Source organism: Calcarisporiella thermophila (genome assembly GCF_041956535.1).
Source record: "Calcarisporiella thermophila strain CBS 279.70 unplaced genomic scaffold VTP21scaffold_23, whole genome shotgun sequence".
Taxonomy (NCBI): domain Eukaryota; kingdom Fungi; phylum Calcarisporiellomycota; class Calcarisporiellomycetes; order Calcarisporiellales; family Calcarisporiellaceae; genus Calcarisporiella; species Calcarisporiella thermophila.
In genome coordinates this window covers 314,966-331,701 of record NW_027192213.1, presented here as the reverse complement: position 1 = coordinate 331,701, position 16,736 = coordinate 314,966, and the positions used below count along the sequence as shown (strand labels likewise).

Below are 16,736 nucleotides of genomic sequence, written 5' to 3'. Positions count from 1 at the left end.
TCCGCCATTAAATATCCTATACCTTTATCGGCAACCGGTATCTATAAAAAAAATAGTATTATGTTTATTTATACGTGGGGAAGTGATAAAAATAGTAGGGGAGGGAAAAAAAAACGAATATAGATTGTTTGTAAATAATTGTATAATAACATAATTTCAAAGGAAAGTAAAAATAAAAAAGGAAAGAACTAGGAAATAACATATGATATTTAAGGAAGGAAAAAAAACATCAGTTTTAATATATGTTTGAACTCATCACTTAGCTCCACCAGGTGCCGGTGGTCAGTTCACGTTCACCTTCTACAAACTTTGACCAAGGGTTAGCACCTGTATCAGGTGCAGCAGGCGATGCAGCGCGAGGATTCTTTTTCTTGCGCAGCTTCGGCTCCCTATCACCTCGTCTAATACGTGGAGAAGCACGCTCTGAACGAGGGGATGGAAGAGAATCCGCTCCAACTTGCTCTTTCTCAATGGTTCGGCTTGGGGGAGCTGCTTGAGTAGGTTGAACTTCAGATGCTGGGACCACTGGAGATGAGACTGTACGCAAAGCTTTACGCTCTTGAGCCCGATGGCCACGGCGACCAGTTCGTGGCTCCCGGCGCAACTCGCGTGACTCTGAGCCTTTAGAAGCAGAGAGGCTGTCTAGTGCCACAGACGCAGGTGTAGTGGGTTTGAAAGATTTATCGGCATGCATTGAATCAGCAGACGAGGATTGCTCAATTGACTTCATGATAGAGGAAGTCTTAGTGCCGCCGACCAGGGAATGCCACTTCCCACCACCGATATCGCTGCTTTGCTTCTCCTCAGGGTCCTCGGACCAATCTAATTCTTTTATTCGGCGCAAGGTCTCCTCTCGGTCTTTCTTCGGCCACCAGTCTTCTTCCAAAAGTATTTTTTCACTTAAAATTTGTTCGCCTTGTGCGTGAGGATAATCGTCATCGTATTTGGGGGGCGAAGTGAAGTTCTGGGTGAGGGGGCGGATGTTTTGCTCTAGATTTTTCTCCTTTGGGATTTCTTTTTTGATCCGAGAGGAAGAAGGTGCAGAAAGGTTGGAGGAGGCCCGATTACGGAGATCATCATTCTCCTTTGCAAGTCGATCCACATCGATTTGAAGTAGCGTAACCTTCGCCTTCTGCCGAGCAACTTCCTTTTCAAGTTCGCGAACCTTTTCCGCGCGAGGTTTAAGTACATCAAATTCGTGTTGATTTTGACGGATTTCGGCATTCTCACGCACCAATTGAGTGCGTTCCAATTCCAGATCAGAAACCTTGTTGGTTATCTCAACTAGCTGCTCTTTTGTCTTATCCAGCTTCCCGCGTAGCTCTACTGTTTGGCTCCGGAGTTCGCTATTTTCGGTCTCAAGAACGTGGGTATGGGCTCGTAAATCATCCAATTCACGCTCCACGCTTCCTAATTTCGCGCGTTCCTCCGCGTCCTCAGTCTTCTGTTGTAATTCAACCCGCTCAAGCTCGTTTTGCAGTCGTGAGCACTTTTGGAGTGCTTCGGTGAGCTTGGCTGCGTCTTCTCTCCGCTGAACCGCCAGCTCCGATTTTTCACGTTCAAGTTCACGTCTCATTCGGAACAACTCCTCAATACGAGACTTATCATCCCGTTGCTGCTGACGCAAGGTGGCATTATCCCGCTCCATCTTCTGGAAACGGGAGAAGAGATCGGCATGTTTAGTTTGCAACTCCTCGCGCTCGGTTTCCACAGCTGCCTTTTCGGTTTCAAGGCGATGTAGGCGAGCAATAGCGTCCTCTAAATTCTTATCTGTCTCAGCTGCGCGTTGTTCCAAGCATTCACACTGCCGTTGTACTTCGTCGCATAAGTGAAGCAACTTACGCTCTCTATCCGCAAGGTCAGAGCGTTCACGCTCCAACTCGCGCTTTTTCTCTGTAAGCGCAGTTATTTTGCGTTCGCTTTCTTCGTGCAGAAGAAGAGCATTGCGCGCTGCTTCGGCATCATGAAGAGACACTTGTTCTACTTCTGCAAATCGTAGTCCAAGCTCATCCAACTGCTGGGTCTTCTTTTGGAGGTCTGTGCACAATTTAGATTGCTGCTCCTTAAGTGATATGTTTTCCATTTCCAGCTCTGTGAACCGATTTAGCTTTTCCGATAATTCTTTTTGCTGTAGCGAAAGTTCAATGCGAAGACGTTTCGATTCATCAGCCGCTTTTGTACGCTCAGCCTCTAATGACGCAATATCTCGCTCCCAACGCTCAGCTTTCTTAACATGTTGCTCGACTTCTGCCTGGCGGCTATCCACTTCATTCTCCAGTTCTTCGTTACGTGATCGTAGGCTCCCAAGTTCGGCCTTGTTTGCACTCAATTCAAGCTCCAGGGCCTCAACACGAGCTCCAAGAGCTTTCGATTCCGCTTGCAGCTCTCCATTTTCAATTTCGAGATACAAATTACGAGCGCATAATTTATCGAGCTTATCCTGGTCTTTCTCTAGCTCTCGATTCCGTGTACGTAGGCGCTCCATTTCTTCCTGGTGCTCTTCTAGTTCATTTGGATGAGCTATCTGCGCTTCCAGCTCATCAATTCGTGCAACAAGCTCCTGATTTCTGGCACGGATGGACCTGAATTCTACGGCTTCTACCTCTAGTTCAATATTTTTTGCCCTTACGCGTTCGGCTTCGCGGTTTTCTGATTCAAGCTCAAGGACTCGTGTCTTCAAAAGCAGAAGCTCTGCCTCGACCTTTGCTTTGGCTTGACGCAAGGATTGTACTTCTTCGTTAAGTTTTGTGTCGTTTGCGGCAACTGAATTTGCTTGTGCGATCTTATTTTCAACTGCTATACGCGCAAGGTGCGCCTTGAGGCGTCGGTCTATTTCAGTTTCGAGGCGGTTGCCAAGTTGTGTAACAAGACGGTCCTCCAAATCCTTCCAGCGCTGTGTCTCTGCCACCGGATTGGGTATAAAATAGCGATTGCCACGAGTATTTACCTCACCACTAGGATGCTGGAAATAGGGCTGGAAATTACGCGGATTGCCATTGTTGAACGCTGAATTCGTTAGATCCATGGTGGGGGAATTAGAGGTTTGCTTCTAAATATGCAAATAAGATAATAAATCAATGCTGCTCAATGATAAAATAAATTCGACTCCTCACATTGTTTTGGGCCAGCCTATCAGGACTAAGCTCATTGGATTCCAAGCTATCAGCTGTGCGTTTTTTAGCTGAAGAGGTATCCACTTCGCTTCGATCAGAGCTCTTCATGGAAGTATCTTTCTGTAATATAGATGCGTTTTTGCTGCCGTAATTAGGTGAAGGTGTAAAAGTGAATTTGCCTGATGGCATGAAGGCAGGTGCAAATATGTTGAAAGTGCTCTTCCGTTTTTCCTGAACTGACATAGGTTTGGGAATATCGTTGCTATTAGCTGCAGAACCAAAGGGAATTCGAGTATCGCCGTTCTCGGCATAAATTCGCTTATCAGGCACCGAATCTTCATTGTTCTGTAGCGTCTTACGTTTGCCACCTGTCATTTGATTATCCACAGCTTCCTCGTAATCATTGTCCTCGGAATTTTCTTCTTCACTTTCATTGAAACCGTTTTCCAGTTCCATGGAATTAGCATCCTCATCTTCAGTAGCCTCAAAGCTATAATCATCACCAATTTCGCTCTCATTCACACTCTGCTCTTCGTTCTCATCTGAATATACAGACTCTTCCTTGCTGTACTCGCTCTCAGTAACCACATCGGCTTCATCTTCGGATACACTAAATTCTTCGTCTTCACTCTCTCTTACACTTTCCTCCGTTTCTTCGCCAATGCTATGTAGAGGGATGGAAGGAAGCGAATCGGGATGAGGGAGTTTAACTACTGGAGGCATTCCCGGTTCCAGGATAGGGAAATCATATGCATCTCTGGAACAAGAAAGGGAACGTTGGAGCAGTAGCTATAAATTGTCGATAAAACATTAATAATTGGAGGAAATAATTTAAATGGCAATAAATGGTAGTGTAATACCTCTGTACGTTCATGTTTAGCCATCTCCTCTAACACTCGCTCTTTCTCGTCTTGTGCGAGGATGACTGCTTCTATGCCGTTTGGCAATTTGATGGTCGGGAGTATTATTGATGCTGGTGTCGAGGATGGTTGTGGATCATTCTTTGCTGCTTGCTGTTGATTGCGCTTACGGCCCATAGAGGGGCGATGAGCAGTCGAAAATTTTCTTTGTGACATCTAATGTATGTAGGATCCTCTTGTATGAGGTAGGCCAAGATTATATAAACTTATATAAGGAGTGAATATAGAAATCAGAACTTGTAAAAATGACAGGGATATCTTTATAGAAATAGTGTGTATAGATATGGGATATTTCACCAAAAATATAAAAAGAGGGGGAGGATTGCCAAGGAGAACAGACAAAGGCAATCTCCCTCGAGATTTACTAAGAGGATGAGATGGAGTAGTATGGGTATTATAAAAAATCTGCAGATAAATAATTAAAAACAGCCGCAAGTCGAAAACCTACCCTAAGTCGTCATGAATTAAATTTAAGTCTTACTCCACAAAATACCAAGATTTCACATGGCGAGATATTTTGCTCTTCATTTTTCTCATTTAAGAGTTCGCAATAATGCTGCCACAAAATCAACATTTGGACTTGGAGAATGAGAGGAAAAGGGCTACATTTAATGTTCAGGAGCTTTCTGAATTATTTCACGGTGGACGCAAGAGATGGGAGCTCATGCAACGGATTCATGACCTCGTTGCGAATGACCCCATTTTTGACAAGAAAGATTTATATTTCCTAAATAGATTGGAGGTTAGTATACTTGAGAGTTCAGTTCTATTGAGGTTAAGCTAAATAGCGTTGTTTCCGTGGTCTAGCTCTTCCAGCGAGGTCTGGCAATTTCGAAACGATATGTTGAACTACGTGCCAAGTATGGTTTATCCGAGGAAGAATGCTTAATAATGAAAACCTATATCGATGGCCATATTCCCGTAACTCCTTTTACCTAAAAGGATTCTCTGTTCGACTTAAAACTCTTTTCCATTCTAGATATCGATGCATGAAAATATGTTTCTTCCTACTATTCAGTCCCAGGCAAGTGAAGAACAGCTCGAAAAGTACGGGTGGCTAGAGGACGCACTTAACTACAAAATAATTGGCTGGTACTCTGTCTATACTTCCAATCAAATTCTATGTACATATTCATAAAGCTTTGCTTTCAATCATTTAGTTATGCACAGACTGAATTAGGTCATGGCTCTAATATTTCACGCTTGGAAACCACGGCGACTCTAGATAAGACGACCGATGAATGGGTGATCAATTCTCCTACCCTTTCTGTATGTTTGCCGGATATTTTTTATAGAAAAGATATATATTCGCTTGATTTCTCACATCTGCACTCTAGTCTGCGAAGTTTTGGATTGGATCAATGGCAAAAACTGCGACGCATGCCATCGGCTTGTTCAGATTGATCATTGATAACAATGACTATGGCATACACCCATTCATGGTTCCACTTCGGTCCTTAGAAGACCACACTGTACTTCCTACTGTGGAACTATTAGATATTGGCCCAAAGGTAGTGCAACTTTTGAATTTGTAATAATTTTGACTATGTCATTCTGACTGATTATACCTTAGGTGGGTATGATGAGAATAGATAACGGCTTTGCCAGATTTTGCAACCATCGTATCCCACGTGATTATATGCTCATGAGATACTCCAAAGTTTCGAGGGATGGAGTCTATATGAAGCCTCCTCACTCCAAACTTAAATACGGAACGATGACGAGCAGCCGTATTAGAATTGTACAGGTAGATCCCTAGTGTCTTTAATTTTTTTTCCCATTCAATTCAAACAATTCATTAAAATTTCCTATTCATTGTTTCATATATTGTTTTTTGTTCAGGCGGCGGCATATTCACTCTCTCGTGCAGTCACAATATCTATTCGATATTCCGCCGTCAGGAGGCAGGGGACAGCAAGGCAAACGTCCGATATTGAACCTTCTGTGCTTGACTATAGCATGCAGCAATATAGGCTGTTCCCTCTTCTGGCACAAACTTTTGCCTTCATGTTCACTAGTTTTTGGATGCGATCAATGTTCATCAAACTAAATGAAGAAATAGATCGCAAAGAATTCAGGATGCTCGCTGATGTGCATGCGTATAGCTCTGGACTTAAAAGCTATACCTCCCTCAAAACATCGCAGGCTATTGAAGAGGCCCGAAAGTGCATGGGAGGCCACGGATATTCCATGGCATCGGGAATCGAAGACTACTCGAGGACATACCGTGCGGTGCAAACTTTTGAAGGGGATAGTTACTTGCTGACCCAACAAACGGCGCGATATTTGATGAAAGCAACTTTTGCTTTCAGGAACGAAAATGGAGAGCTGAATGCAGGTTTGAGTTCAAACGATTCGGCTCAAGTAACCATATCCTATTTATCTGTGCTTAAAAATATGCACGAATTCACTCGTGAACGATGTCATGCGCACACACTTGTCGAAATGTATGATCCTACTCTGCAGCTATATGCTTTTCAACATCGTGCCGCTCGACTTGTCCACGAACTCTCGAAAGCAAATAAGGAAGGCGCCGATTGGAATGATCTGAATGTCGAGTGCTTCCGTGCTAGCAATGCTCACTGTGAACTTCTTCTAGTATCAAATTTTACAAATCAGATCCTCGAGTTAGATCATAAAACGTCAGCCGGCGTGAAAGCTGTTCTTTCAGATCTCCGAGATCTCTATGCTTTTCATTTGATGGAACAGTCACTAGTAGACTTTTTAGAAGATGGATATTTTAGCCCCGAGCAAGCTAAGCTTGTTCATTTGGGCCTAAAGGATTGCCTACGAAAAATTCGACCCAATGCTGTGTCGATTGTAGATGCGCTCAATTGTCAGGATTTCTTGCTGAACTCAGCACTAGGAGCGTATGATGGACGTGCATACGAGCGGCTAGTAGAGTGGCTTGAACATGAACCACTCAATGCCAATCGAGAACTTGGGACCGATGAACGAGGTGTCATTATTGGATATGAGAAATATTTAAAGCCTTTGATTCGAGGAGAAATAGGCTTGTGGACAGATAAAGTGAAAGGCAAATCCAAATTATAAGTGAACTACTCTAATCATATCTTGTTATCTATTATTTCAGATTCTATGTGTGTCCAATTTTTTTTTAATATTTATAGGCAGCCTGATTGAAAGTAATAAATCAGAGAAAAGAAACAAGAAGCGTAATATCCAAAAAAAAATTCAATATACACTGGTTGAAAGTGGAATGTCCCGTAACTGCATATAATATTCATGTAATTGAAATCAGACATATTGCTGTGACAATTGTTGCTTACATGTATAAAGATTGTGTAAACCGTAAAATTTCTACGCCTTTACTATATCTCCTTTACAAAGAGGTGTATTCAATACAAGTGGAAATCGGTGAGATTATAGATATGAAAGTAGAATACTGCTAGAGCTAGTAAGTATAATAATATGCAATTATGATTGCAATTGACATCTACTTATTTTAGGAAATATTAAAAAATGGTGTTTCGATTTCCAAACTCAGCATTAAAATTCGGTTTCAAAATTACTTGCTTTTTAGATTCTGAGAAAATTAAAAATATGTTTGAGAACCGAAAAGTATAATTGAATGGGAGATAAAACATAACTACATAAATAACTTAAGCTAACTCAAAAACTCATTTGTCTGCATTTCTTAAGGGCAGCACCGTAAAGTAGCTCGCTCTACCAATCTGCCAAGGCACCTAACACCAGGTTACCAGCAATGACCAATTATATCCATGGGAGAAAGAGCCAACAATAGGTAGGCAATGATTATTCTATACATTTTCAGAGATGAATCAAAATAACCGGTGGTTGTTATCGAAGTATATTGATCTGAACATAGGGAATACTTATAGATATTTAAGAGAGTAATTCATTAGCCGTTAAGTAGTCCAATATTCAGTCGGGGAAAAGATGGATGGGAACGACATTCAATAATGAATGCTTTATCTATTCATCAGCGTACAATGCTAAGCATTGTCTTATTATGTTTACAAGCAGTTTAAAAGACTTTTTCTAATCTTTTATAAGCTCTACCGTTAGACGACATTTCTCAAGAATTCCTTTTTATTAACAAGACGCGTAGATTTCAATATACATCAATCGCCTAGATATCGATGCGCACTCGGATCGGAAAATCGTTAGGCCAACAGCTACGTACGTTGCTAAACTTTCTGCAAGAGTAGACATCATCGTTAGGAGTTGGCGTAAGAGTTTAGATTTCAGAGAGAAAGAAAATTATAGTGAAATATTGCGTCAAATTATATTAGTTAATAATAGTTAGCTCGATTTTTTAGCCTCATTGTTATTTCATCTACTCTTCTATGATGTATAATGTAGCTCTCTAGGTCAAAGGTACACGAATAAAAGTGTGGTGGAATTGGTCTGTGCTGCTTTTGTAGTAACTAAGATACAATTCATTTGGCAATTACTTTAATACAAATATTGAACATCATTTATTAATATTCAGTACCAGTTTAATAGTTCTGATATGCCAGTCAAAGAATAAAGCAATCAAATAATTACTCGCTCTTCACCAATCCAGAATCACAGTCGTAGTCTGACTGGCAGCACTTCCTAAACTTTCCTCCCGCGTAGCTGCATTCTACATTTCTTCCTGACCCGTGCACTGTCCCGCCTGTCTTAATACAACATTCCCGAGTGGCCTGACCGGTATAACTTTCACCTGGGCATTTATCGGCTGGATACCAGCAGCGACCAGCAAAAACCACGGAGAAGAGACTCAAAAGTAGGTAGGCAAAAATTGCTTTCTGCATATTACAGAGAGATGAGGTAATAAGCGAGAGGTTGTTATAGAAACATTTTGTCTTGTTATAGTGGGGTATTTATAGATTTCTAGGTGAGTGTATTGAACAGACGGTCTATATCTTTAATGAGAAAAAAGTTTATACAGAGTTTTGGACTAGTCTACACGCTCGTTCATCGCTCAATGCAAAGCTCAGTTAAAGCGGTTTATAAGCAAAATTTAAAAGCAATCCCAGAACCTTTGGCTATTGTACGGTAAATAGGTTTTCCTCAGCCTCTTTCAAGTACTCCCTGTGGTCAACTTAAACTTAATCGAGTTTCTTAGAATCATGTAGTTCTTTAATCGTACCATTTATCCGCATAGGAATCAATTGATTTAAATAGCCTTTTAGCTTCGCTTATATTACACTTTTTTGCATATGCCACAGATGGTAATATAGTGGAGTAAACTTCGGGCAATATAAAGGATTACTGACTTTTTCCCGCATTATCGACCATTTCCGTAAATTCCATTTTTGCAATTGATAATAGATCACTTTCCGAGACAATATGAGCTTCTGAATATTGGAACTATCAATAAATCTGCAGCTATTACTCGATATTATCTTTTGGATGAAACCATCTTACTGTTTCCTTGCGACTACATAGATTAACTTCAGCGGAACTTAAACTCATTAGCCGCAAATATACTCTTTTCCCACCTACTGAGTTGTGTTCTTATAAATGAATAGTCAAGCACAACAATAATTATTTACAAAACAAATTTAAGAAACTCTCTATCAATTTTTTTTTCTAATTAAATCTCTAGCTTCCGTTTATAGCATCACTCTTATACTTGGCCGTAAATTCGATTCATATCCTATAAAAAATTATTTGGCCAAGGGATTACCAAATTTGGAATTGTACATGCTTATACTCGATTAACACTTAATAGTATATCTTGTTATGAGACAATTCTAATATCACAGACTTTAAATAGTGTTCATATATATTTAACATACCATGATGTATATATTTACTATTTACAAACATTTGATCATTCAATGGTGTTTTATATGGGCTAATTGAAGGATAAAAAAAATCATTTAAAGCCGGGGATAGCAATATATGCGAATTTCCATTTGGTTTCATAGATGCCCTTGTCATTCTACCCATAAATAAACACAACTTGCTTGAATTATTTTCATTCATAGATCAAATGCACTAAAATGCAATATTCTGCTCTTTATATTGCTTTGCTTGTCCTTTTCATTATAAATTCAGTGAGAGGTTAGATATATTTTCATGTTCAAATATTTTACTTCTGCTAATGTACCAGATCTCTATTCAACTTAAAGGCGACGTGTCTATTTCCTACATAGCAGTCAAGCATATCGCATTTGCTTTTACGTCCAGCAACTCTTCTGAGCCACTGATATCGTCTAAACAGATTGAGTTCAGTCATTCTCCCAACACAGATCCCATAACTGACTTTCATATCAATATTACCATTGTAAAAAGCAATATCGCCGTCTCTAGCTTCTCTTTTAATGACCATAATGTTACTGTTGTAAGTCCAACTCGCTTTATTTCCCGTTTCAAGGACGTCCCAGTATTGACTGACGGAGCTCAAGTCGTCCCTGCCGCCAATTTTTACAAATCGATAATAAGAGAGCCTGAAGTTGCACTGAAATTGCGAGGAAGCTATGTGATTTCTACGAGTGTGGCTCAAGGAACACCAAAGGAATTCGAGTTCATGATTAACTTTCCAGGTCTTAACCGATTCAACGGAATACCATATAAAGTTACAAGCTTTGATATCACGGGAGCAACACCAGAGAAGATGATCTGCGCAATATCGGGTATCATGGAGAACCCTACTGGGCTTGAAGCTTCAGTGGGCAATCTAGTTTTTAACATTATTTTCGCCGACAAGAGAGTGGGTACTGTGTTAATACCGAACCTCAATCTGATTAATAGAGTGAATACGATAAATGCGAGCATGAATTTTGATCCCCAAGGAGAGGAGCTTACCGCTGCCAATGAACTGATCAAAGCTTATGTTGAGCAAAAACCGTCCAAACTCACTGCCATTGGATCGTATAATACGACGGACATAGATCTGTTGAAGCCAGCATTGAACGGGTGGAATATCATGGTCAGTCTGCCTTCGTTGAAAGAGAGTTTCATTTCACGCATCGACGCCTTTCCGACAATGGGCTACTTCATCAACCATTTAGCAAAGGCACATGTGAAGATAAATAACATGTTCAGCGTCCCCATAGTTTTCAATCGTGTAAATGGGTATATCCTTATTGAAAACAAGGTTAAAATGGATTTCGATATAAATTTCGGAGGAAGTATTATTCCACCGAAGCAGCGCTCAAATTTGCCACCCATTGAATTGAGGGTTCCCTTCCGACCCATATTCTTGTACAATAGAAACTTCAAGGTAAGTTAGTATGTTTGAAAATTCGCGGCAGTTTTCATAACAGCCTTAGTAATAATTCCATGAGTTTTCTACGTAAAGGCGGAATTGAACCTTAATTTAGATGTAAGCCTAGGAAGTGGCTATGCAATGAATCATTCACTAGTGTTAAAAGATGTCCCGCTTTATATAAGCTTGAAGATAATTTAGAGAATTGATTGCCGTAATTGACTATGTTGCCTAGAATTGCTTATATTCTCTTCAGAGCAATGGGCTAGCATGCTTATCATTTCTGGCAAAGATATTAATCAATTGTGGGCTGACGGATCATATATGGTATTTGGTTTTTTATCTCCGAAAAGTTATCAGCACCTGAGTAGATTCGTGTGTCTTGCTAGTGCAATTCTGCGGACAATTGTAGCTATCAGAGCTACCACATATTGATCGCATTTGAAATGTGATTAATATTTTTGAAACCCCACTTCATTCATTTATATATTTTTAGTTTGCATTAGGCCATACCTTTGTTATTGTCAGAATATATCTGCACTGTGATGTGTTTCAAAAAATTTCAAGTGAATTTAAGTAATACAAATCAGTATGGTTAAATAGAGTAGCTTATTGCGTTAGAAAATGGGTTGTATATTGTGTTGCATACAACATAACCCTTACATCATGCCTCAAAATAGAGGACAAAGCACTTGCATATACGCGTTAATAACCATTTCCCCCTATCCAGCATTAATAGCACTATGATTCTTTGGTATGGGATGAGGGATGAGCTTAAGGATACCCTTAAAAGGTAGTTCCGTTTATGGGAACTTTATATTCAAGTGGACATACAGTATATAATAATGATGGCATGGTGGCATGCTTTTAGGAAGAAAGCGGACGATTATACACATAAACATTGAAAATATTTAATGCATCCTTGGAGTTTGAGCCATTCTTGTCATCTCTCAAACTTCGTTTGGTGCTTGTTATACCTGTTTTCTCTAGGCATATTCACCTTTGCCATTCCGAGTAATCAAGTAACAAAAGACATACGTTGGTCCCCACATAGCCGCTCACACTCGGCTTGAAAATTGTGCACAACCAAAATTCGCACATAGTTTCTCTGGCGTGCGTGTTCACGATTCGTGGCTCCCGGTTGTTACTGTAAGCTATTAATAATCTAAATTTATTTCGATTGATTTTTTACCTTAATATGGACTCAGCCTTATTTTCGAAGATCCCATTGGTTTGTGCTCGATTTAGTGTCGACAAGCGCACAGGAACCGAGGAATACACAATAGTAGGTTAGGTTAGCAGAAGGTAAAGTTCAAAGCGTTAGCGTGATCTTCCGTTTGCTTCTATAGTGAGAAAGACACAGCAAGGTGAAGTGTGATCGAGCGCTTCGATCTTGGGAATATATATGTCCTGAGTGCATCGGTAGCATTGGGGGAAGAAAGTGGGCCGATGTGGGCGATGAGGGAGCGCCCGCCCTGAATGAGAAAATAGGGTGGGAACGAGCGAGAGATTTTATTATTTTTTTTCTTTTGATCAAAATCACTGGGCCAACCGATCGCAGTCGCAGCCTCGTATTTCTTTATTTTCTTTTTTCGTACTCTTTCTTTCTACTCGCTTTCTCATCACTTTTTGAGTTCACCTATGAACCTTTAAATCTTTTTTCTTTTCTTCTCTTTCAAGCTATACCCCCCTCTACATATACTGGTAGTTACCCCTCGAGCCTGCGCATAATCAACCTCCTAATTATAACTGCTCAATCTTCCTCATAAAAATTCTTTTAATCCAATTTCCTTCCTTTTCCATAAACAAAGTTGGTCCTCTCGATCCAAGAGTACGAGGCAACCAACGTTGTATACTTCACCAAGAACATCCCTTCCTTCCATGCATCCTACCAACGTGGTTAAATCTCCCATCCGTACTTGCTTTTGGGCTTTGCTCTCTGCCAATGACTTGCGTTTTTATTACCTGTGCCCAGCATTTGTCTCTCTCTTTGCAACCGATGCACTTCCTTTAATTGGCCGTTCATTTTTTGATTTTGTGCATCCCGAAGAGTCCTGTTATGCACGGGCGGATCTCACAAACTTCCTGAATACACGCTCACTGTTTGGATCGGTGACCAGGTACGATTTTGATTTATTACCTCCCCCCGATTATTCTTTAACATTGATTGTCCGAATCTTAAATGAAACAGATGTCGCTATCGTAATCTGAGTCAGCTATCGGATGGCAAAGCAACCAAACAGAAAGAAGAAGAATACATTGTTTTGGATGTGGTGATGAATGTGGTCAGCGACCATGTCGTCTTGGCTTTCTTTCATTTGGGTAAATTTCGTATCAACAATAATACATACACTTATACTGTTTTCCTATTCATAAGCTGTGTGTTATTCATAGAAGTTCCGGAGATCACCAAACCACCAGTTGAAAACAAAATAGAAATATGCGGCGAGGCAATTTTTAATCAGGAGGTTGGTGTGCTATTTACCTTTTTTATATCACAAGAGTCTAATAAGAATCATTAACGTATTTTTGAAACAGGATATCCAAAGTATATTGGATTCACTTGAGCGCACGGTGACTGAGAAGGATAGAAAGCACAGGCCTTTTTCCGTAGATCCGGAGGGGACTTTTTTTGTTACATCCCCAATGCGCATCTTTCAGATTCTCGACACAAAAAGCGGCGAACTACTTTTAACGTGGCCAGGGGCAAATCTCGGACCCGTGGCAGATAATCCTTTACCTTTCCCAGGTAGCCAGACCATAGGAGTTGACTGCCGCCCGGATGATCTAGCTCGCTTAGCTAAGGAGCTAAGCTCACCTTCATCATTTGCCCGTAACCGTCTCACAGACTTGAGCTTTGGACCCAACACAGGACGTGCCGCATGCATGAAGCGATATACAGCTAAGCAAGCCCTTACCTATGCTCATGGGGTAACACGCCTGATTGAAGGAGTCGTGATTCCGTATGGCTCCTTAACTTTTGTAAGTTTCGAGATCATCCCAACAACGGTCCTTTCGCCCACTGAACCGCTGGCAATGTTAAATAAACTGTCTGCCGTGGCGGTGGCAATGAACCATGCCTCAGCTGCCGCAGCCGCTGCAGCCGCTGCAGGAGGAAGCCTGCCATCGCCCACCGTTGGTCATCAGAAAATAGGGGCTGCTGCGGCCCCGGTTGGTCACGGGTCGCCTCAGTTGATGCCAGGTGGAGTTATAGACCCGAAGCAGAACCTTACCTTCGTTTACGCACCCCCTCCAAATTACGAAGAGAGGCGCAACTCTCCCCCCGGTGATCGCTCACAGCCCCTTATCCCATACGCTCGGCGTGTGTCGCCTGCGTCTCCGACACATCCGCAGTATCCCCCCCCGCCCCCCTACATTGAAGGTGGGGCAACGGCAGCGACGGGACCAGCCCAAACTCAAGTCTATGCAGACGCGATGTACCGTGCTGCTGTCTTCCGAAAAGTATGCGAGAGTTGCGGCACCAGCAACAGTCCTGAATGGCGTAAAGGCCCTACTGGACACAAGACTCTTTGTAATGCTTGCGGCCTGCGTTACTCGCGCTCCATCGCCCGCGGTAAGACAAAGGCGTCCAGGCCCTCTAAACTTGAAGGATTGCAAACGCGGTTTCACCCCTACCCTGAGCCCACCATTTCTCGAGGGTCGACTCCTCCTATTTCCACTCCACCAACGACTGCCTCGTTAACCATGGCTCCCACCCCACCCACATCTGCTGAAACAGGAGAAGATGCGCCTCTAGCTATGCGATCCGGCGCTGGATCTGGACCCATGGTTGCCGGCGGGCAGATGTCAATCGCATTGAAGTTGGACGGAGAGCGATCCACTTCAAACTTATAGGCTTTTTCCGCCCTCCCCTTTCATATCCTTAATATTTTTCTCTTAGCCTTATAGTCTGATAAACTTTCTTCTATACTTTTTCTTGTCTGCTATTACCTTTAAATATCCAGCTTATATCCATTTCTATTTCTTTTTATAACTGATACGTGTATTTTTTCTTTATTCCTTTCCTCTTTTTTCGAAAGATGAGAGAAAAGATTCTTTTTTTACATAGAATTTATTTATTTATTCCTCTAAACTATTTCCTTTTTTTTTTCTTTTAGTTATTTATAAATATAACAAAAATATAGTGAGATAAAACTCTTTGATATAGTAGTAAAAGTTGTTTATTTATTTGCTGGTAATGTAAAATCCATTCACATATGGGCATATCAAGACAAAACAGATTTCCTGCCCGAGACATCACTAGGAAACCTCGTAGATTTAAGTGAAATTGACCTTGGGGTTGTGGAAGAGGGAGGTGTCCCCGTCTATAGCAATAGTATACAAAGAGAGAGCCAGGAAAATTAGATTAAATGCTGTTCATAAATCCTACTGAGATAATATAATCCTTACCACCCCAGAAGAACTGCTTTGAACGGATCTTCATGTGCGGATAAATAACCTTTTCTTCATCTTCATGGTGCTTCATGTGCTCTGCATGTTCCATAGCAAGATTATATGCGTTGATGCCGGCAAGCGTAAGGGCTGGCACACAGACAAAAATCGAGATTTTGCGCCACAAGCTAGCAGCTTCTACAGGTGCAATGGTTCCGATATAATCGAATACATGAATTAATGCATGCTTTAAAATAAATTTGGCCACCACCCAGATTTCGTCTCCAATCCATCCATTGATAAGAAACAACAATCTTACCGCCAGCGTGCTTCTTAATACCATCCCGTTCAGCAGCAAAATTTGCTGCTGAGGTAGAGGACGAATATCGCATTCCCGAGGCGCGAATGGTGGGAGCCACTCGGCGTGCTGCAATAATTAAAGGGGAAACCATCGCAAAAAGTCAGTTGAGTATGAATAACTAACGGAGAGATAGAGGAGATTGAATAAAAATGTCTGGGGTGAAAGACGGAGTGACGTCAGCTTATTTTCATACTCCGAATATCTTCCACTATTTCTCTGTATATAGGCGGGGATCATGTTTTCACTATAAAGTGTACCCGGGAGCAATACAAATAAAAGAAAATCAACTGAATACTTCATGTTTAGTGGTCAGAGAGTCTGCGGAGCACAAAGAACAGGCCTATTCTAAGGGTATGATCGTTTTAAGATCTGACGAGGCGTTTCACCTGGAGTGAGAGTACAAAAACTTGCACAGGTATTATGGAAGGATTAATATATGCTAATTAGAGTCCATTAAATAATAGCCATTCCTTGATGGAAAATTACATGCAGAGATGTGCAACGTTAGGGAATGAATATTATATTTAAAGCGTTACAAATATTATAGCTAAGTTTTCCCTGATCCACTATAATAAGATTTTACTGATCTTTATGTAGATATAGGAGGTATATAGGCGGTGGACATTCTAAGCAAACGGGTTTTTAATAGTGGGTACATAACAGAAACGAAGCGCCCTGAAAATATACGAGCGTATAACGAACAAGAGTAAAAGAAAGAATAAAGAAAACCACACGCTTGTTGTCAACGATATTCTTAGCCT

General features: G+C 41.1%; 6 protein-coding genes across 6 annotated transcripts; 3 read left to right on the top strand and 3 right to left on the bottom strand.

Moving 5' to 3' along the window:
* Nucleotides 1–259: 259 nt before the first annotated feature.
* VTP21DRAFT_5695 (uncharacterized protein) lies at nucleotides 260–4,189 on the bottom strand (the record flags this gene model as incomplete). The annotated part of the gene is made up of 3 exons (XM_069396244.1): nucleotides 260–3,049; nucleotides 3,114–3,902; nucleotides 3,974–4,189. The coding sequence occupies 3 exons, from the start codon at nucleotides 4,187–4,189 to the stop codon at nucleotides 260–262; spliced, it is 3,795 nt and encodes a 1,264-aa protein (XP_069247776.1).
* A 397-nt stretch (nucleotides 4,190–4,586) lies between these two features.
* Nucleotides 4,587–7,087, top strand: VTP21DRAFT_5694 (uncharacterized protein; the record flags this gene model as incomplete). Its single annotated transcript, XM_069396243.1, has 7 exons — nucleotides 4,587–4,775; nucleotides 4,841–4,954; nucleotides 5,013–5,125; nucleotides 5,194–5,302; nucleotides 5,371–5,544; nucleotides 5,607–5,780; nucleotides 5,876–7,087. 7 exons carry the CDS (start codon nucleotides 4,587–4,589, stop codon nucleotides 7,085–7,087), a joined length of 2,085 nt encoding a protein of 694 aa, XP_069247775.1.
* Nucleotides 7,088–8,147: 1,060 nt separating this feature from the next.
* VTP21DRAFT_5693 (uncharacterized protein) lies at nucleotides 8,148–8,817 on the bottom strand (the record flags this gene model as incomplete). Its single annotated transcript, XM_069396242.1, has 2 exons — nucleotides 8,148–8,214; nucleotides 8,567–8,817. The coding sequence occupies 2 exons, from the start codon at nucleotides 8,815–8,817 to the stop codon at nucleotides 8,148–8,150; spliced, it is 318 nt and encodes a 105-aa protein (XP_069247774.1).
* Nucleotides 8,818–10,115: 1,298 nt separating this feature from the next.
* VTP21DRAFT_5692 (uncharacterized protein) lies at nucleotides 10,116–11,246 on the top strand (the record flags this gene model as incomplete). Its single annotated transcript, XM_069396241.1, has 1 exon — nucleotides 10,116–11,246. The coding sequence occupies one exon, from the start codon at nucleotides 10,116–10,118 to the stop codon at nucleotides 11,244–11,246; it is 1,131 nt and encodes a 376-aa protein (XP_069247773.1).
* A 1,857-nt stretch (nucleotides 11,247–13,103) lies between these two features.
* VTP21DRAFT_5691 (uncharacterized protein) lies at nucleotides 13,104–15,077 on the top strand (the record flags this gene model as incomplete). Its single annotated transcript, XM_069396240.1, has 4 exons — nucleotides 13,104–13,342; nucleotides 13,414–13,544; nucleotides 13,617–13,690; nucleotides 13,761–15,077. 4 exons carry the CDS (start codon nucleotides 13,104–13,106, stop codon nucleotides 15,075–15,077), a joined length of 1,761 nt encoding a protein of 586 aa, XP_069247772.1.
* Nucleotides 15,078–15,500: 423 nt separating this feature from the next.
* On the bottom strand, nucleotides 15,501–16,066 carry VTP21DRAFT_5690 (uncharacterized protein; the record flags this gene model as incomplete). The annotated part of the gene is made up of 3 exons (XM_069396239.1): nucleotides 15,501–15,547; nucleotides 15,633–15,812; nucleotides 15,934–16,066. The coding sequence occupies 3 exons, from the start codon at nucleotides 16,064–16,066 to the stop codon at nucleotides 15,501–15,503; spliced, it is 360 nt and encodes a 119-aa protein (XP_069247771.1).
* Nucleotides 16,067–16,736: the final 670 nt, after the last annotated feature.